This window comes from Bombus fervidus, chromosome 7 (assembly GCF_041682495.2).
Source record: "Bombus fervidus isolate BK054 chromosome 7, iyBomFerv1, whole genome shotgun sequence".
Lineage (NCBI taxonomy): Eukaryota > Metazoa > Arthropoda > Insecta > Hymenoptera > Apidae > Bombus > Bombus fervidus.
In genome coordinates, this window is record NC_091523.1 from 14,203,165 (window position 1) to 14,224,860 (window position 21,696).

At 46.4% G+C, this 21,696-nt stretch overlaps 1 protein-coding gene and 1 long non-coding RNA gene across 3 annotated transcripts in view; one reads left to right on the forward strand and one right to left on the reverse strand.

Annotated features, from left to right (window-relative positions):
- The window catches only part of LOC139989079 (uncharacterized), a 65,465-nt gene that overhangs the window by 9,625 nt on the left and 34,144 nt on the right, over nt 1–21,696 (reverse strand). The window lies entirely within an intron of this gene.
- Nucleotides 1,519–21,411, forward strand: Eyg (eyegone). 2 transcript variants are annotated; one of them, XM_072006474.1, is made up of 6 exons: nt 1,519–3,745; nt 9,253–9,429; nt 16,128–16,268; nt 18,791–19,183; nt 19,344–19,528; nt 19,857–20,187. In XM_072006474.1, the coding sequence occupies exons 1-6, from the start codon at nt 3,238–3,240 to the stop codon at nt 20,043–20,045; spliced, it is 1,593 nt and encodes a 530-aa protein (XP_071862575.1). In that variant the 5' UTR covers nt 1,519–3,237; the 3' UTR covers nt 20,046–20,187. The 2 variants fall into 2 exon arrangements, with proteins under 2 accessions (XP_071862575.1, XP_071862573.1); XM_072006472.1 differs by having other exon boundaries at nt 1,524–3,745; nt 19,840–21,411.

Sequence of the window (21,696 nt, forward strand, 5' to 3'; positions counted from 1 at the left end):
AAAGGAGCGTCGAACTTGAGATATCAGGACTAGGTACAACACGCAGACGGAAAGGATTTTTATAAGCGCGTTTTAGATTGCGCCGAATCTGTGAAAGACGATCAAACGAGGGCCGCGTTCCTCCGTAGCCTCCAAGTAGATTTAAAACTCGTTTCGAGGGAACTATACGAACATTCCCGTTTCCTGGCACAAACCCGCGTCAAAATCTGTCTGTAACATCGTACTAATCGTCTGTAGAGGACTAGTATATAGAATGTTTGACCGTGAGATATATTAGATGTTACTGCTTGTTGTCGAAACCGTCGAATATATTTAAAATAATAAATAAATATACAGACTATATTCGCTGAGTCGCTCGTACAGTGTATAAACCGCAAAGTAAAATTGCTAATTAATACTCGATAAATGCTCGCTAGATACTCGTCGATAACTCGATAGATAACTCGTGATAACACTTGGATAGCTCGTTGATACCGAACTTTTTTCGGTTGCGTCCGTTTATTTATACTGGTCGAGGGGAAGTGGGAAAATTCAAATTCGTCTTCGTTCGACGGTTGCGCGTAGCGGCCACATCGTTTTGCCCCGAGTTTATTTATTCTTACATCACATGTGTCCTAACCATCTTGATACTCCGAGGTAAAACATCAACGTGATTTGAATTGTTCTCTACTCATATGCCGCTACACGTCTAGAGAAACATCGCGGGATTAAACAAAATTCTATGTACGATATCGCCCGTTGTTCATAGACACGCGAAACGATAGGACCAACGGTGATCTTCCCTAAAAAAGAAAAAAAAAAATACCTATTCTCCTATATCATACTGAAGCCAGGTGTTGGAAAAACATAGTGCACGTAAGAGCTCGATGACGATTGCAAGTATCGAGGCAAGGTAATCGTTGGAATCAGCGATTCCGGAGCGTAGTCGGCATCCGACATCGACATCCGATTCGGGAATTAATCGATCCCGTCTGCGAAAAGGACAAAGGGGAGAGCCTGTGGAAGGTGGAAGGCGAAAAGCGGAAGGCGAAAGGGCGCTTTCTCGGCGTGGGCGACGACGAACGTTAGGTCGAACAGATCGGTGGGCGTCCACCGGTTCGCCCAATTGGTCGATCGAGCCGGTAATGGTCGGTGGGCGTCGGGTAAGCTCAGATGCGCGGCATGGAGTGCGCACTTGGCTACCTTTAGCCGACGACGACTTGTTCCATGCATCCTCGCGCTTCTCTCCCGGCTTCCCCCTTCGGCTTACCAGCGCTTCGACTAAGCCGCACACTGTCCACCTCTCCCTGTTTCTCGTCGCCTCCTCTCTTCCTCCTCGTCGTTCGACGATCCGGGGCCTGTGTGCGCGCGATCGTAATCGTGCAAGCCCTGTGTGCTGGTGCTGCTGCTGCTGTTGCCTCGTCTTCGTGCTCGCCTCTCCTCGTTGCTCCGTGAACTCGTATTTCTCGTCCTCTTCCTTCCCGTCGACGTCCACCGCGTCGTCGTTCCTTCGTCTTCGTTCTCGTCCTCCTGTTCGTCTTCGTCAGCATTGCCGCCGCCGCCGCCGCTGCTACCGCGGCCACCGCCGCTGCGCCGCGGCGCCTTAAATCTTGATCTCACCTCGACTCAACAGTCTGGAGGGTGGGGGTAAGGCTAGTCTGGGCGCGCTTCGAGCCACCGAACGGAAGGCAATCTGCTCGAATCCGGCGGACCGCGAGCAGGTTACCCCGTGTACTCGTGTTCCATCGTTCTCCTTCTTTCTCTACGTTCTTCCACACTGGCTTCTTGGTACGTAGCTTTCCTTCTCGCGCTCGAGTCGAAGGTTACGAAAAAGAGGTGGACCGGTCATCGTGCAAGACGACCGAAATCAAGAGGAATCGCGCGTCCGAAATTACTGTCAAGTGAATGGTCCGAGAGGTGTTCGGGCCACGATCCATGGCGTTACCAGAGAGAAGCAACCGGAAACGACTACTATATCTCAGACGGACATCGATCGCACCCGGAAGATGTTACCAATGAAGAGAAAATTCTAACGAATGTATGTACTTACATAGAGGCTCGTTTTAAGGACAGAGGCGGAAGACCGAAGCGATAGAGCGAACGAGGTCGGAATCGAAGGACAAGTAGAAAGACTGTCGTTACCTGAAATCTGGATGTCAGCTGGATGCGAGTAGACGCCGCTGTTCCCGCGAGGCTCTAGAGGGTGGGGGTGAAGCTAGTCGTTGGCGCGCTTCGAAAGCCCGAACGGAAGGCAATCTGCTCGAATCCGGCGGAGCGCGAGCAGGTTATCCCGTGGTAGCGCGTAGCTCGTCGGTCGTTATTGGAGAAGGGAGCACGGGTCGGACAGAAGGAGAAACAGAGAAGCGTGGAACCCGAGAGAAAGAAGAGCGAGAATCGGAGCGAAAGACAGCGGTAGAGCGAGAGAGAAAGGGGGAGTAAGAGCGAGCGAAGAGAGGCAGAGGGTGGGAAGGTAGAGAAGGGCACACGTCTATAGGTAGTCACGAGCTTCGACGAAGCGCCTGCGCTCGCGAGCACTTCTCGCCGTTACCTCCTCGCATCGACTACGCTCGTCCACGTAGACGCGACAGCCGACGTGAAAGCTCGCGTTGCGATGAATCGCGTTCGCCGACGGACCGTCAGACAGGATGTCATTCAGCTTGGTTAATCGGACGCAGGAAACCACGCCGGACCCTGGCGTCGATTGCGCTCGCGCGCTTCTGCGCCAGCGCGATACACACGCCGACCGCCGCATCTTGTGACACCGTGAGTGGCTAAGCGTGCACGAGGACCGACCTCGTTGCCGTCGTTGAACGTCCGGGGCCGTACGTGCCGGAAGACTGTTGTCCTTCGTTCCGCGGTTCGCTTTTCATCCACCTATACGTAAGATCCGTTGTCGGTGTGCTATTTGCTCTGACTCGAGAACGTCGTGACACACTCGTGCCTCGGTAAGAAACTGGAACTAGTGACTCGAAACTCGTTCAAATTCGGCGTAAAATCGCTACGATCTTTACGAACGTCGACCTGCGACATCTCGAACTTCTTTCCCCGAGAGAAGAAGAGACGAAAAGACAGGGGCGCGAGAAGAGAGATCAGGAAACGTCGGGTGCAGGAAACGGCGAGCATCCGTCGGATACGAAGGCAGGAAGAGAAACGACTCTACCATAGGGACGGTGTAGCTACAGAAGTGGAGGCAGAAGGGGAGGAAGAGGAGGAGGAGCTGGTGCCCGGTGTGGAGGGGGTGGAGGTGATCGTCTGGTGATGATGATCGGTGGCGGCGTCGCGACCCCTCCTGGTACTGCCAAGTCGGCGGCTGCGATCGACAGCGAAATGGTGCAGGTCGACGGCATTGGCAGTGGTAGTGTCAGTGGCAGTGCTAGTGGTAGTGGTAGTCCTGCGACAGGCGCGACTACTACACGTATAACCAACAGCAACAACGCTGGCGGCAATAATAACAATAACAACAACAACAACAACAACAACGGGGACGTTGTAAACAACAATAACAACAACAACAACAACAATAACAACGAAGGTCACGCGGTGGTGAACTGCGCCAGCGGCCCGGCAGCGGCGACCGACAAATTTTGCTGTCACGACGACGATGCACCCGTCAGCACCGGCGTCACGCGTCCTTGGGAACCACCCTCGCCGACCTTCTCGCAGACGAGGTCGCATCTGTTTCAGGTCCATCCACCGCACCATCATCAGCATCCAGCTGCGCATCACCATCAACAGATGACCGTGCCTCCAGTGTCTTTGATCGACGGTCAGTTTGCCTCCACATTCATCCCCTTTGTTTTTTACCTTCTCCAATACGGTTGACTCTTTTTCTTTTTGCATGAAATCCTTCGAACCACGTTACCATATACCGTTGGCAAGCACGTTACACAGTTGACACACGATATTCACCATTTGAATATCGTTTCGTCAAGACTAACGAAGTTGAAGATATTTGAGTGTGACTCGATGTCGTCACAATTGCGAAAACAATGCGCGTTTAATGAAATCGTGCGATTCAAATAGGATCAGGGCTGTCTCGAGATAAAACACGAGCACGAGAACAAAGTAATTAATTTTGTCAAAATGATAACGAGCAATTAATCGTGCATCACGTAGCCCGGTCGAACGTCTCTTCGTTAAATTGCGCGACTCGAACACTTGAATACACCGCGTCTCGCGATATAATCGAGACACACCGGGATAATCGATGAAACATTCGCGTTACGCTCCGGTTCGTCTCGCTCTGAAAATTTCCATGGAACGCAAACAAACCGAGACACTCCTGGGTTCGCGCGGATAGTTTTCAGCCGGACAAAACCGCGATGATTGAATTTAATTGGACAACCGTTTCTCTTTGCGACGTACCGCGTTACAATCGAACAACGCTAGCAGCGTCCACATTTTTTGCTCTTTCCTTCACCTAGCACCTTCTTATGGTATTTTGTAAACTGTATCCTCGCCGCCTTTGACACGAATTCGCAAAAACCGGAGGAACCGATTACACGTTATCGATTGCTTTCTTTCTTCTTTTCTATCGACGATCGTCGTGCTTCGTATAGATTCATTTAAACCGTATTTAAGCCGAAACGAAGTTTCTTCGCGTAATCGTTCACCCACGGAGAGATATCATTTTCCCATGGACGCGTCGCGCGTGTCCTTTGCTCTTCTACATCGCGAAGGGAAAAAAGGTGGCAATCTAAATCGCGTTAAACGAGCGTAAAAACGTCGTTTCATGGTGCTCCAGGTGTCGAAATCCGGGCTCCATGGTAGGCAGACCAACGTTTCTTAAGGGATGATACGATCTTTCCCCTGTTCACGATCGTATCTTCCTCCGAGGCCGCTCGAGCCCCTCTCGGTATCTTAAACGAGCGTTTAAACGCTCGAAAAATCGCGCACCCAAAATTACCACCAATTTTCGTGATTCACGTTCCGCTTCACACGGTTACTCGTTACACGTCAATGAGATATCTATCGGTTTACATGGATTTTGTCGAAAGGAAACAGAATCGTAGAACAGTAGAGAGATATTTTCTCGCGAATAAACATCGCACAGGAAATGTCATAGGACGTTTATCGGTGCGACAGCTAAATGATCGAATCGAAAATCGTCGAGAGTTGACGCAAATTATCCGGCACAGGCGTGTTTTCTATTACCATAGCGCGAAACACGGAGAACGACGGTCGATCGGAACGACGAGGCATCAGAAATAGCATATTCGTGGAATAAGTTAGAGCGCAATGCGTTCTATACGATACACACCGGACGAGGATGTTTACGACGAGTTGTCGCGGACGTACGACGAGCTTATTCTTACCCGGCGAATGTTAATTGACCGATCAAAGGCAAAGAACAGATCGGAACGTTCAATACCAATCATAACGCGTACGCGAACGCCTACGGAATCGTTGTCGCGGCGATTCACCAACCGCGAAATCGTGTTCCCGGTTCGTCGAGGATGCAAAGCACGAAACGAGAAGCATCGCAGAAGAATTTAAACGGACCGTCGACCTTTCCACGGAGCCCTAGAATCCAATGATAAGGTGGTGTGCGATCAACGAGCAACGAATGACCATCGAATAGGTGTCCGAGTTGCAACCAACTACTGGTATATTCAGAAATCCTTTCCGTGGTTTACACTTGCCAGACGGAACGACGGTCAGCTACCAGCCATACTCGTTCAGAACCGGTTTCAATATGTTGCCAACAGTACGTCTTTTAGCGAAGAGCTGCTGTGCTCTCGTTGAACCTTCAATATCCGTTCGTGGTGATCGGTACGCTCTCGACTTCTGTGCCCTGACCGATACCGTGGCCGCTCCGGATATTCGCCGGGACTATCCGCTACATTTAACTGCCACACCCAGCAGGTATTTCGAGACGTTAGCAGGTATATCTCGCGTCGCGGGGCCCCGGTAGTTGGCAGGTATCTTCATCTGTTCGGGTGTCGGCCACTTTGTTTCCACCGATCGTGGGTTAAGTGTCTCCTCGCCGGTCACTCTCGCTCCTATCTGTCCTTTATTGTAGCGTAACGAACGATGTCCGTGGTCGTTGTCGGTTCGTGGTCGTCGAGCGTCGGACGCTAATTAGAATCTTCTAGCAGCTAAGCTAGAAGGCCGATGCGTCAGTCCCTGTTAACAGGAGGGGGACGCGTGGATATACGAGCGCGTAAATATTGCGCGACACCGCCGCGAAACGTTTAGACTAATTAAACGAGGACAATATTTAATCGAAGTATGCGCAGCTAATTGGATTTCGTGTCCGTTCGTCGTTCGAGAACAGGCAGCGCACGATTTATTTTCCGTTACTCGTGGATAACCTAAGTATCTCGTTCCTATCCGGCTGAATTTATAGCCACACCCTGCGAGTTTCGAGACAGGTACCGGTCAGGTTCGTCCGTTGCCCGCTTTCTGCTTTCGTGGATTTTCGTGAACACCGAGCTGCGCCGCGCCAGCTCGTTGCCTTCGTGTCGTCCAAACGAAATCGTTTCACGCGTGATTCGTTCCGAAGATCGATCCAACCACTTCGAAGGGAGATATCGACGCGTCGCGTCGATTACGCGTGAACCAAGATATCCGCTGCGTTTATCGTCGCAATGATCTGCACGAGACGGTCGAGTCGGTCGATTCGTTCAAGGATCGAACGATTTTCATTCATCGATCTCGTTTCCTCCTCCAGGCACTTACCAGAAGGAATCGCGCTCCTTGATTTTTATAACGATTATCTATTGCCTCGCGCGAACGATCGGTCTTTTCCACGGGGCAATTTCGTATATACGAAAGAATATAGAGGACTCGATGGCAGAACTCGTTCAGAACCGGTTCTAGCCTCGCGTCGATGCAACGACACGACGCATTTCTTTCTGTGCATCGGCTACTTTCGTTTTCACGGCATCTTCGATAGCTTTGACACGAAACGAGCGCAGAATGCGCGTCCGTGTGATTTCCAGAACGGGCAGAACGCGTAGGTTTCGCACCGCTCGCGTTTGCCAAACGATCCCAACGGATGCATCTCATCGTCCGCAAACTGCCTCGTCCTCGCGTCTCCTTCTCTGTTGCCAGGACCAAATTACTCGCGACACGTGTACATTCCCTGACCGCGTACATATCTTCCGAAACGAACTCGCCTCGTTATTCCCCGATTCGACTTCCGACCGGCTTTCTTATGTTCAATTCAACGCCATCGAAACATCTCCGAATACTTTAAACTTGGTACGCTCGATCGACTTCGAGTCGCTCAATAATATATTCCGCTTGTATTTTTATATCTCGGATATAGCGTCCGAGAGTCACGCGTATGAATAACCTCTCTGGAATCACCCATGTATCAACTCCGAGCGCGAAGAAGTTACAATTTAATTCGTTAATCGGGCGACATGGCGATAAATACAAAGAAACCGGTGTTATAACGGCGCTAGTTGCTTTGTCGAATATCGGGACGACGCAAGGTGACGAGCCGCGAAACGAGCGTAAAACGGGATAAGAAACCACGAGAATTCGCGTAAAATTCATCTGGATCGTCGATTGGCAATTCGGTCGGCGCTTAAAAGACTAATTAATTAAACGGGTGCTATGTAAACGCATACGCGCGTTCCGTCCGCTCGTAACCAGTCGAAACAAGGCGTTACAAATGAGCTGAGGAACCGGGTCGTTTTCTATCTACCTGTGGAATTTAATTTCTCGTTTGACGATCGTCTTCGCGTCCGGCTTGTCTTCGCGCGCGCACCATCATGAGCCCTTCTCGCATCTTCCTGAGCCCCGGTAGGCGCGGAAAACGGTTCTTTAATATCGTCGTTCGATCGTAAATTATCGTGGTCACCGGATCGTATGAAACGTCGTTAAGATTATCCGCCAGTAAAATCACGGTGCCTGTCCGCGCGAACTCGACGCTAATTACAATTATTCTTCTGGCCGTGATTCCTCTTCGGAATTAATTCGAAGGGGAAAAGGATATGTACGCAGAGACGAGCACAGACGGCTGCACGAACTCGTACGAGCCGCTCGCGTGATTATTTCTCGCAATTACCGATTCACGAAGCCGTTATGAAAAGCCAGCCGGCCATCGTCGCAAAAAACCAATCGTTTCGTAAACGCGAGCTGTCGGCCGACACCCTTTCCGATCACCTTCTCTCCTCTTTGCTCTTCTCTCCCCGTTTCCTCCTCTCAGCCGCCCCCTGTTCTCCCTTCTTTCATCTCTCTGTGTCTCCTCCCTCTCTCTCTCACTCTTTCCTACCCTATCCTATAAGTACTCAACCTCATCCCCTCGTCGTCAACCCTACCCCTCCCTCTCTCTTCTTCGGAAAGATACGATCAGTGTTGGAAGTTTAAAGTAAGGTTCGCCAGGCGAAAAATGGATCGCTCTCAATACCGTGGCCGGTTCGATCGTAAATCGTCGCCTGTTTCTCCGGTGAGCGCGCGAGAGTGGCACGAAACGGAACGTCGCGTCGCGTCGCCGAGATTAGCCGCCTATAAAATCACCGAGGAAGTCGCGAACCACCGGTCCGGCCGTGTCCTTCGTGGAATTACGAGGGTATTCGCACCTTCGGTGATTAATCGACGTGATTTCAAACGGCAGATGCTTCTCACTCGGCCCATCTCTTTCTTTCCCTTGTCCGTGGTGCCGGCGAGAAGGCCCCCGAGAGACGAGAAGAAGATCGCATCGATGAGATCGCGTTCCGCGTCGAGTAATTTAAATTAATTCGCTCGATTACGCCGGCACGTCCTCGCGATCGCCGTTCCACGCGCTCGTTACACCTTTACTGTTAATGAAATCGTATTTATCATCGGTTTTTGCCGATCCTTCGCGAATAAAGTAGCAGATCGACCATAAACATTCGAGCGATGCATGGAATCGATCTACTATTTTTCGATCTGTTCTCGATAGCGAGAAACTCGTTGAATGTTCGTCCATGAATTATAGAACGAAGCACGTCGAACGTTCACCGAAAGCGCGTACTCACAAGCGTATAGTTTCTGAATAGATATACTGTTTGCAAATAGTTGTCGCAAGATAGTTGCAAAAGTTTTATATCCGCTCAGCACGATACCTGCCATTGTGTCTCACGAACGGCTTTACGTACAGTACGACAACCAGACGACGAAATGTTCGTGAACATAGTATGAAATACGATTTCTCAAGTAGCTGACAATTTTTTGTCTTCGCTATTGCTCTTTGTATTGTATTCGCGTTATTGTCGCGAGTCGATCTTGTTAAGCGGCGAAGACGAAGGCGAGTTGTACCAGCGAGATTGGTAATCGGTTACGTTGCTACGTTTCTAGGCGTGAGCTTACAAAACTGTACCGCGGGACCATTTGCCAGCGGCAACGGTGGTGGAACCAGTCGTCAACGATTGCTCGAACTATCGCACGGATTAGGAGCTTTGAGGCACTACAACGACCTTGCTAATCATGTGCTGTCGCTGAATCAACAAGGGGCGGTCGTCACCAAACTACTGGGTAAGTTTCCAATCTTGGTACCTAAACTACGTACGTATTAATAAACTAATCAAATTTCGTATAAATTATCTCACGCGAGAGCAAAACGCAAGAAGAAGAGAGTCTGTCGTCGATACTTCGCGTAGCTTGCAGGTTAGGATTTCTATCGACCGACAGCGTCTGTTTATAAGTTCGGTATAATTTAATAATTCGCCATTTGACGCACGAGGAAAGCTAAATGTATAAGAAATAGCTAAAAAAAGGAACAGAAGAAGCGACTATACATAAGCGTATCCCTTCTACGAGAAATTACCTTTATGCAAGGTACCTACAACTCGTTCTTTTCCGTTCTGAGAAGCCTTCTGGTCAGACGATGGAGCATAATGGTGCAGTTTGCTTTCGCGTAACAGAATTCCATAGATCGCGAACTGATCCAAACAACGGCATTCCTCTCAGCCAGGTATCATCGCGAGATAAATGCCGGCGAGCGGTAACGTACACGCGTTTACCGATCCGTGACGCGGCTCCTCGCGATGAAATCCAAGAAAATGCCGAGTCAGGAGGCGACACGCGCTGGAAATCCGTGTTCGGCATAGTGTTCGCTCAGTCGAGCGAAACTGCACCAGTAACTCGCTCAAAATTACCTAGCCGCGCGTGCTCTCCGCTCAAGGCGACAGAAAAATCAGCGGAGATTGCGAGCGGCGAAGCAGCCATCGTGATCCGCGAAACGACCGGTGAAACTCGCGGCAATCTTTCGCTATTATTCCCATAGACGTGGCACCATTATTCCCTGGTAATTGCATCCGCGACTGTTCGTTAGCCTATCCGACGAATCTTGAGATACCGATGTAATCGTGGCTAATGCCCTGTAACACGGAAGAGATCGAATCGCTGGAAATTTCTCTAATCTCTGCAAATGTTTGTAAACGTCCATCGATGAAAAAGATTAACACGTTCCGCGAAGTTAGGGATAATTGCCGCTTCCGGCGTCCGAGAAATTGGTAGCACGAGTTTGAAAGTACTTTGATCAACGCGAGCATACGAATGCTATAGTAGGTAGAAGCGATATACCTTGTAAGGTCGTAAAATAAAACGTTAACTAAAGTCACCAATTGATTTAGCTATAGCTATTCGCATTCCGCGCGCATGCTGGTATCTGCGTTGCTTTTTTGAAAACATTTTCTCTCGTCGTTAACAGATCAACGATAACTTATACGTTGAACATAAGTTAGACATTAGTCACAAGTTATAGATTGCGGATATTTGTACAAATTTGTATTTTTATAAACGCAGCTAAAACGTGGAAGCTGAGCTTATGAGGATATCTCGCTTGTGTACAAATTATTCTAACGAATATTGGATATTCTCTATATTTTCGTATGATATATGTATTCTCTGGATTTTTATATCTCCAAATTTCCCAAAATGTGAACGAAGAACCGATTTCGAATTTCGTACGTTATATGATCCTGAACGAGATTCTAGGTCCTTATGATCCCCGATACAAATTAATTATTCAATCGATACGTTTCAAATTGATAGCAATTGATCATCGAAAGTTGTACACTTCAAACACTGACCAGTTTGACAATCTCGCTTTATCGCTTCCATCCGCCGTAAGTGGTTTGATTTTATCGGATCATTCGTTAGAAAGATACTAGAGATAAACGAGTCTGAAGCTTAAACACGCTGAAGTAAAAATACATAACCGTTCGGTAGATTTCTTAAGCGTTTGCCAGATTCAAAATATTAATTCGCCAGCGCCGTTAATCACGACAAGCTGACGACAGTCCCGCGAGCTACTCGTTCACGGCTAGTTTTTTACGAGGATGTTCCATACTGTTTGCGCAGCAAATTCGAGCAGATTGACGTTGATGACCGCTCGTTCGCGTCCGAGGCGATAAAACGGCGTAAACTAAATTGATCGGCATCCCGAGCATTTTCCAACCACTGTCGGGGAAATAAGAAGGAGCATCGCGTATCAGTATGGGCAAATAAGGCATAACGAGCGTTACGAAGAAGCGGCGGTCTTTCGAGCTCGTTAGCCGGCTAAGATTAACTCGTAACAGCTGTTTCTTTTTCCCGTAAAACATTCGCATGACCAGTGCTCGACCGTTCTCGAATAATTTGTCAATAATTGCTCTGATCTTTACCCGTGTCGATCTTCCACGTCCCCGATTCGAGGAATCTACGCGAGGAATTTAGGAGGTATCGAACGACGTTCTTTTTACTGCACCAAGAATTTATGTATTGTTTGATAAGCTCTGTTGATTTTTGTAGATCTTGGAATGCTTGTATTTGTCCGTAGTACGACGGTTAAGACAACTTATGTCGTTAAATTATATATTTTTTAAAGTGCGACAATTTTAATGCCTCTTTAAGTATGGAAAAAATACTTTTAACGAATTTCTGTTAATTTTGTAGCAGATTTAAGACGAAAAAGTAAGATATATTTGCACATTTGACATATTTCTTATATCAGAAGAATGATAAGTATGCAGTAAAAATAGCGGACGAAGCTTTTTATCGCTTATGGAGAAAACATTTTCACGAAACAACTGTCCAAAGATGGCTTCTTAGATTTAAAGCCTGGGATTTCAACATTGAAGACTAATAAAGTTCGAGCATACACTCAGTGAGTGATGGTTGTCAATTAGAGGCATTTGTCATTGGTTAAGAATGGATAAACGAAAGTCATCGAACGATACGATATATGCATATCATGTTGAAAACAACCTTCCTTTTCAAGATACAATGTTGCGAGTCACGTGAAAACAACATCAACTTATTAAACGATCTAATACAAATAACCGTCGGAAAGCATTGATTCGTTGACTAAAATGAGTACATCGAACCTTGAAAAGAAGAACTCGTTATATCATTGAGGAAATCGAATCATCGAACAACCGATGGATAAACGATAGGTATTTTAACGATGGAAGAGAGGTCGAATCCGATAAACAGGTGTGAATCGATGGTCGAAAATCGTGATTCAAAGTCGAGCAACAGTGGCGACGACCATCGACTTCTACGTTCGGAAGAGGAACGCTGAACATTGCCGAGGGGAGCAATAAAAAAATGGAGGTGAGCCACCGAGCATCGGTGGAACGCTGGTTTCTCTCTTTCTCGACTGACTGCTACCTTGGTCCTCGTTAACTTTACGAGCGGCTCGTAAAAATACCGTTCGGCCTGCTCTCTCGACTCGCCGGTAATGTCTTCATCTCCACTGGATACGGACTCCTTAGGCCTCTCGAGGTGAATATAATGTACCATAATCGACCCGCAATTACTTAACAGCGGCAAACAATTAATCCCCTGGCTGCGCCGTAGTCGTCTGGCTGCGCAAGAACCGCCGATTCCTCTTCCAGCTTCGCAATCTTTTTCTTCGATCGAGAGCAACCTCGGTGTATTCTGCGTGCGGACACGAAACGCGTGTTGCGAACGTTCGAGACCATCGACTGGGCGTTCCAACGATGTTCACCGGTGTACCTGGTGAACGTTACGGTTTCGTTAACTCCCGTCTGACAACCGCGGACGCGAGTTCATCCATCTTGCCAACCTTGCATCCACTTCGCACGGAATCAAGAATCAACGATTTCGCCGAGATACATATCCGCCATTCGAGAACATGTATTCGTATTATAGAGCTTATCACGCGCGTCGATATCTTTGTGCAGCGAGCGTTTCGAGAGCACGATAAATTTCACGAAAGCAACGAGAAAAGCGTTCTTAGCTAGACGGCCGATATCGTCTAATTTCTCCGATACGTCCCGGACGGTTAATTCAGCCGCAACATCCTATCGGTCTTCTTATCCACGAGTATCAAGATCGATCGTCGCCGATGGAGAAATGGTCCCGGAATGCGCGAAAGGAACGTCGAGGAGACGTCTGGAACGCGCCATAGACGGCTGCATAGACGTTCGTCGGGATAACGACCGCGTGCCTCGCAAGAGAAACCTATCCCTGCATTCTGTTCCGCGATTACACCTATTTTCCATTCGTAAATCCATAATGGCCGGCTCGATCTCGTCGTGGATGGATGCTGGTAGCCATCGCAAAGCTCGAGACGAATAAGCATACCGATGGTGATCCGCTTGCGTCCGCTGTCCGTTGATTCGATCCATGGAAGAACGAGTAACCACTAGGTACGATGGAATCGCGGCTTCGTGCGGTTTCTTTCATTAACCGGACCCCGCTCTCGAAAATTTCATATACACGCGCGAGCGCGCGGACCAGCGGCCGTGCACACGGAACAAAATGAAACGGAAAGAGAGGAGGAAAAGCGAGTAACCAGATGGAAGAGAGAGACATTGGATCGGGGCAAAGAATTTGCTCGAGGCATGGATGCCTATTAGGTGGGTACATCGTTTATACCAGGCACGCAGTTCATCCGTGGGAGCGCACGCGATATCCTACAGACTTTAGCCGTCATTATTGTTATTAATAATAAGACGTAACTACCGATAATTGCTCAACTCTGACTGCGCCTCCGTTTTCCATTATCCTTGCCAACATCGTGCGTTTCGACAACTCCGGCAGCGGTACGAGACGCGAGACAAGCCTTCCGATACGTCTAACATCGCGTATTCTGCGTGTAAGCAGCCTGTTCTCCGGCTCGTGTACTTTTTTCATCAATTATTTCTGCGATAAGAAGCGGTTTCGAAGCGGTTTTTCCTGTAATAGCGCGCGAGTACACGTAAGACGCGAGTTCCTTGTACATGCGAATCTTCTAGTTTTATCAAGAAGTAGAAGTTTTAGGAACAAGCGCTAAATAAAGAGTGGAGGAGTTGAAATGATAAGTCATGTAAGAAGCGAAGAGTTTCGATAGAAAGAAAAACACGGTTCTGTTAATTTTGACGGTTACGTCATTTATTATTTGACTGTTACGAATTTTTAGCGTTTACTACCTTTACAGTTCTAGAAAGGTGATGGATTAACTCTACATGTTAAATTTCTTCCTTTGCACACTATTCTTTCTTCTTCTTTAATCACAATACTGTTACATTCTGCAATAACTTTAAAAGCTTTTTTCCATTTCTTTTAGAACTCTCGTCGTTTATCATTCCAGCTTCTCAACTTCGAATACCCATAGAACCTCCATCGTTTGTACAACAAACATTCGTCCATCTATATTCTTCGAAACAGCTGCATAATAAAAACTTCAATTACGCTGTTCAACTTTATAGCTACAAGCGTATCTCCATTGATAGACAATTTTTCCAGTGCATCAGGTCGTTCAATAGAGTTCGCGGATTTTATCGACGATCGAGTTTAACGAGCAACGCACGACACTCCATCTTTGTAGTTATGTATTCGCGTAACACCTGTCTGCCTTCGGCGTACAACTTGTCAGCTGTACCGTAGCCATTGTCGCTAATGATAACGCGAAACGTTCTATAATTACTCGAGTCTGACTGCGCTTTCTCTGCTCGCATTATAGAGCTGGGTTCGTCCAACTTCGGACGTCCAACTTTTCCTGAGGAGTTGTGATACGCTAGGAGAACGAAGCAATTAAATCGATGATAATCACCACGAATCTGTCAACGAGACGGTCATGCGAACTCTGATTACGATTCTCGATGATGCACGATCTTACAATCGATAATTCGACAAAAACTGAGAGACTGGAAAGAACAAGGTTCTCAAATTGTTAAATACATTTAGCGGAACGTTCAACATGATAAACAAAATTATTGTTTCGGCGAAAATATTTATCACCCAATATCGCGTTAAACTGCGAAAATCCTTCAATTGGAATAAAACAGCGAATAGAAGTGGAGAAGTTGAAATTTACTAACCGCGATTTACTAGCAATCTTAATTTCTACGTTGCGATGATTTTAAAATCTCGAATAAAATTTCCTTTCGCTTGTAACTTTTCTTACCGTATCTCACTCGTACAGCTTTCATTCTCTCTCATAAAAAACTTGTATTTATTTGCTACAAAATTTGTCACTTCAGCTGCTCAATTTGAAGCATCAGACACGTCGAAAAATGAACGCGATTGCAACGATTCGAACTTTCAGTTTTCATTAATTATGCCTAATCCGAGCGAGTTGAAAGCATTGCTCTTTCATGACGATCGACCAGAGCGGAGAAGAGAGCGGAGAGAAACGCAGAGGAGCGGCATGGCAGCAGGTTGAACACGTCTCGGCTCATATTAGATATCTCTGATTATATATTATCGCATACCAGTATCGTTTCACGCGCTAAGCTCCTAATGACTACCTCGTGTGGATCCGCCCAGACGATACGATTGGTATCCGATGTCGAGAGCCCGTGCGAGCCAGGACTTATACACGGGATGCGCACCAACCTTCTAAGCCTCCATCTTGTCAACTGCTACAACGTATTCCATCCAATACATCGAACAAACTACGAGCAATAATTCGTTTCCTTTCTCCATATATGTACTCTTGTAACCAATCTACTCGTAGCGTACTACGTACGTTTAAATAGAAATTCATACAAGGTAGAAGCTCGTGTGCTTGAGGAACACTTATAAAGTTCGGCTGACAGTTTGCACTCGAGCGTTATTACGTGGAGAATGTCCGGTGTTTGCGTGATTTTCCGAAATTATGCGGGTTCAATGCTGGACACTCGCCGATACGATCGGCACGGGCATATAAACCGGCATCGCCGTTTACGACCAATTTTATCGCGAAGCACAAGTATTAGCGAAGACAACGCGTCCTTGAAGTTGGTTCTAACGTGTTCCAGGTACGTTGCGCCCGCCGGGTTTAATCGGTGGCAGCAAGCCAAAAGTTGCGACGCCAGCCGTTGTTGCTAAGATCGAACAATACAAGAGGGAAAATCCGACGATCTTCGCATGGGAGATTCGAGAGAGGCTCATCTCCGAAGGTAAGCACATTTTGTCTATGCTACTTCACGCGGATAACCGTACGATAAATGAAAGAATGGCATCTGTTAAAGCGCGTTTAACCTAACCGAGCTAATGCTCGTTCACTTTGGTAAAATTAGAGTGTAGACACATAGGAATGCTTAAAAAATGCTTGTTTGAGTTATTGGAAACGAATTTATGGACAGATTGCTCGGTAAACGGATATAATAAAGTAAACAAGTATGACCGAATACTGTTGCTGTCGCTCTATATTCTTGCTAATAGACCAGTTTGATTCATGCGTTACACAGAAATCAAACTAATCGACTCTGTATGAAGAATTCTTAATTTTAGTACCAGAATATATGATTATGACGGTAATCATTTGCATTCCAGGAAACTAAGCAGTAACTTCACCAACGCATTCAGCATGTTATTCCAGATAAAATATGTCATATACACCGTTCATTAATTCTTTACTTTGGAAATATGAGAGATATATTGATATAAACGACAAATAGTCAGACGCCTTCCAGCTATTCGATTTTTGCTTAATTAATTATTTGGAATTTTCTGACATTTTATTTATTGATCTAGTCTAATGATATCTACGTGCTTAAAATAACCACGTCGTGTCTCTATACATACAACTAAATGAACTTCTGTTGACCAAAATATCAAACAGATCATTTCTAATGTGAACGTTACCAGGTTCACGTGTATATATATATATATATATTATCTCGTATCCAGCCTTCCATTTAATTACTTTTGATTTCATACAATTCTATAAAAAGATCTAACGGAGATGGGTTAGATAGTTGTAGAGAGCGAATTAATTAATTAAGTAATTAACTAGATATATCAGTAGATTGTAGATAAAAAATTTAAACATGCAAAATATCTAAAGTACATAAAGTGTTCGTTAGAACGTTTAGGATTAAACGAAACAAATTTTTATCTGAATTTCGTCTCTTACAGTTGTGTTCATAGAAATATACATTTCCGTAGACATCAGTTCGATATTTCCGCTAATATCTCGACGACAGAGCTAAATTCAATCATACAGAACTATTCGATTTACTCCTGATACCATTACGTGACGTGTAACATATTTTATTGTCAAAGTGATCTGTCGAACATCGACGATAGCAAAGATTTTCGATTTCGTCGGAGAATACCTTGTAGTAAGATTAAGAATTTTTCAGAAAACAGAATAGATCGGTTTAATTTCCGAGTTGCTAATATACAATACGATAAAGTGAACGACGAATTCTGTTCATATGTAATTGCCAGCAGCTAGATATGTAGTTAGTTAACTTCTTATTTAACAATGCGTGAGCCGCACGTTTCGTGCACAGTTGCAAATCGCTCGTAATAATAGTAGTACATGTGTCGTAGTACGAGCGCACGTGCAATTGCGACTAGAATCAAGAAACTTTTCCACGTCCTTCTCCATCGGCATACTTTATTCTTTTGAAAACAAGCTTCGGCGTAGTCTCACCTTGTATTCTCTTCATCGCGCATGAATGTCTCATTCCTTCTTCGACTATCAATTAACTGAATTTGCGTCTCTCGTTCTTAATGCGTTGGGAACTTTCTCCTTTGAGGCGTATCGTGCGTCATCCACGAGCAATTTACATGAAAATCAAGAGCATTTCGAAACGCAGAAAGAACCGGATGCAAGGTGTTCATTATTGATTTCAAAAGAACGGAATCTTGGGAGGAAGGTGTCGAGGATGGAAACCATAATTCACATTACCTGCTACGAAATCTATTTGTAAACCTACAATTGAAGTTCATCGTAGAAGAAATTCGAACACGCCTTTAGCATGTTACGATTCTAGCCTAACATCAAAGTTAAAACTGTTTATTGTACTTTACAGTAATCGTATAATATAAAACCAGTGGGTCATAAATCGATTGTTTGTTTTATAGTCTCGAGTGCGCGAGACGATCTATTATTATTAGCATGGACACCTATTATTATTGTCAAAAAGGTCACTCGCTTATCAATAACGCATGACACACGTGTTTCATAACGCGTCGATGTCGTATATGTCATGTATATTATAGGTAGATATACTTTACGCTTTCGAACAAGCGCAATCGATCAACGACGATCTAGAAAAATTCTCACAAGATGCGAGACAAATTCGACAAGAGAGCGCAATTTAACTTACTTAACCTTTGGAACAATTTCAAACTACCATCGTTTTTTATCTACTAAAACTTTCCACTATCTTCCAAAGAATCGCGAACAAGGAGCGAAACGAATCCTATAAGAATACATGACTCAACTTTTATTTTATCCTTCAAACAAGCTCGGATCGTCATCGCCCGTCATCTACCAAAATTCTTCAAAATCTTACAAAGAATTGCGAACAAGAAGCGAAAGAAATCCGAATAAGACTAGACAATTTATCTTACTTTTACTTCCGGACAACGTTAAACAACCACCAAAGTTCCCTACTCTCTCGTAAAGAATCACAAGAATCGCAAAGTAGACAGTTCCAGAAGAAGCATGCTCGTTTCATTGCAGGCGTTTGCAGCAACGCGACAGCTCCATCCGTCAGTAGCATCAACCGAATTCTACGAAATCGCGCGGCAGAACGAGCAGCCGCGGAATTCGCGAGAGCGGCAGGCTATGGTTTATACGCCGCGGGTCCACATCCGTATTTCAACAGCGCCCATCAACACCCAACGACCAGCCACCATTTACCCGCTGGCTGGCCAGCGCCGGGGGCAGCGGGTCATCCTTGGATGCTGCCGCCATTAGCTACTGGAATCACCGGCGCAGCTTCCGCTCTGCTTCTTCCGCCGTCCTTGAGCCCAGGAGCGGCGGCAGCGGCAGCCGCAGCCGCCTCTGCGTCGGCTGCTGGAACGGCGGATCACTCTCTTCACGCGGACGCCATCGCACGAGGGTACTTGCAAGGTGATGATTGTTTAATCTTCCATTAACCGTGTGAAGAACGATTGGGATGAAAATCAGAAAGAGAGAAAGGAAATAGAATCGTGAAACGTGTTGTCGAATGGAGGAAGATAACGCGAGACAGGGGATGGTAGTAGAAGAAGATGGTCGTTTTTCTGTGCAGACGGTGACGGAGATGAAGGAAGCCTGGACGGGTCGGAGCAACCGAAATTCCGACGAAATCGTACCACCTTCAGCCCGGAACAGCTCGAGGAGCTCGAAAAAGAATTCGAGCGATCTCACTATCCTTGCGTGTCTACGCGCGAACGGCTAGCCTCTAAGACCTCTCTCTCGGAAGCTCGTGTACAGGTGAGGATCAATTCCATCTCAAAGATATCTTTGTCGGGGGGCTAGTACGTTGGTCTCGCAGGGCTTGTTCTTGATCGTAGTTTTCTTGCCTCTCTCGTCTTTCGTTTTGATCGTAGTCCTTGTTTCTCTTTCTACACTTCGTCGAGAGCTTTCAGATCCATAGAGAAGCGAAGTAACGCGATACACAGAGAATTGCGTCGGTGTCGCCCGTGGAATAGGCCCTGCGACTGTCGCGTGCATAGCCTCCTGGTTTCTTCGAAGCTTAGAAATTTGATCACAAGCCATCTAACGACCTAACTCGTGACTCTTAGGTTTGGTTTTCCAACAGACGGGCAAAGTGGCGTCGTCATCAGCGAATGAACCTCTTAAAACGTTCGCCGCCACCACCACCTCCACCGCCTCCGCCGCCACCGCCGCTGCCGCAGCAGCAGCCGCCGCCGCAACCGCATTCCGCATCCGGTATGGAAGTAAGCCGTGCGTCAAGCTGCTCAATCGCCGGAATGGGAGGAGAAAGTAGCGCGTTCCGGGCCGTCGTGACCAACTCCTCGTCATCCAGAGAGGTCGCGGAACGGAACGAGAGGATCGACAGGGTCGATTCCATCACCAAACAGCCGGAAAGAAAGCCGAGCGCCTTTAGGATGATCAGTCAACTCGTCGGTGATGATTCGCCGAGTATAATCAAGTCCTCGAGTCCGACCTACGAACAGCAGAGGCACGAGACTAACGTTAGATCCGTGATGGAATCCGAGTCTGCGAACAACAAGGAATTTGAGCGGGTCGAGGTTGAAGAGGAAGACGAGGAGATCGACGTGCAAGATTCGGACCAAGACGTTGCATCTTCGCCGACCGTTGCATGGCGGGATCATTGGACGGAACAACAACCCTTGGAATTGACGAAACACGATCGTTGAAATCGTTCCAACTCGAAACTTGGTGGAACGATCGAAGAAATTGTGCTCGTATTAGAAACGTTTAAAGTAACAATCAGTTTTGCGTGAAATCTTTTGCCACCGAATATCGTGATTTAGCACATGCCTAGTGTCCAAGATCGATTATGAATCAGTGATATATGAAAAAAAACGTTACTGCGAGACAGAACGTTCAAGTGTATCGATCTAATATGTGCGTGAACAAGAAATCTCGAGATCCGTTTATATCGATCGATCGTGATCGTAGTGGAATTCGTGCCGAATTCGAACAGTGACTGTAAAACTATCGCTTAATCTCATAGAATTTCATTACACAAGGACAGAAGACTGACGAGATCGTTTCGTTAAACTTCAATTCGTGTGTCTCGCTTCGACATGTCCTCGACTCTTCATCGTTCGTGTCGAGTGATACGTCCCTAGTACCTATCCAACTACTTACTACGATTACGATCCATTTATTACAATTAAGATTACGATAATAAGCTACGAGGATGGTTGTGTAACGTTAAATTCCAATTACCGGCAGTGCCGTCGTGGCGTTATTGTCAACTAGAACTACCGAGGATTTAGATAGGTAATTAATTGCTTACCCGATATGTATCGGGCTGTCGGCCGGCTGCGCTATAATTGCAGCGCTGCGCTATAATTTACACCGCGGTGCAGTGGACGTTTCCCCTATCCAGATACGAGGACAGGAAAGATCCAGATACGAGGACAGGAAAGATGCAGATACGAGAACAGGAAAGATCCAGATACGAAGTCAGGAAAGATCCAAACGCCGAGGAAACAGACGCCGAAACTTATCCGGAACTAGTCCTAGCGAAATCATTATACCGCAGATAATGCATTACCTAGGCACTATGTAGAAAAAAATAGATGAATCGATGGTAACACTGTAACGAACTCTGTTAAAAACGACTTTTATTTAAATGAATTCGTTTGTAAATATCTACACAAGTCTTTGACTACGAAACAATTCGAAACATCGCAACCTTATCCACGTTTTCAAATCCACCTTTATTCCTATTCTGGTCACACGTTCTTAGAATCCATTGCGTGATAAAAAATCAATTTTGGGTGATTTTGGTGAAAATTAGCATCCCCTTAGAGGGAAGCAAGTATGAGACACGTATAAGGGACAGAAAGGGGAGAAAGAAGGGGATGGGCGGTGGCCAGGAGAAAGGCTCATCGACGATTAACTCGAATCTACGGTTTCGTCGGGTTCGCAAATAAGGAATC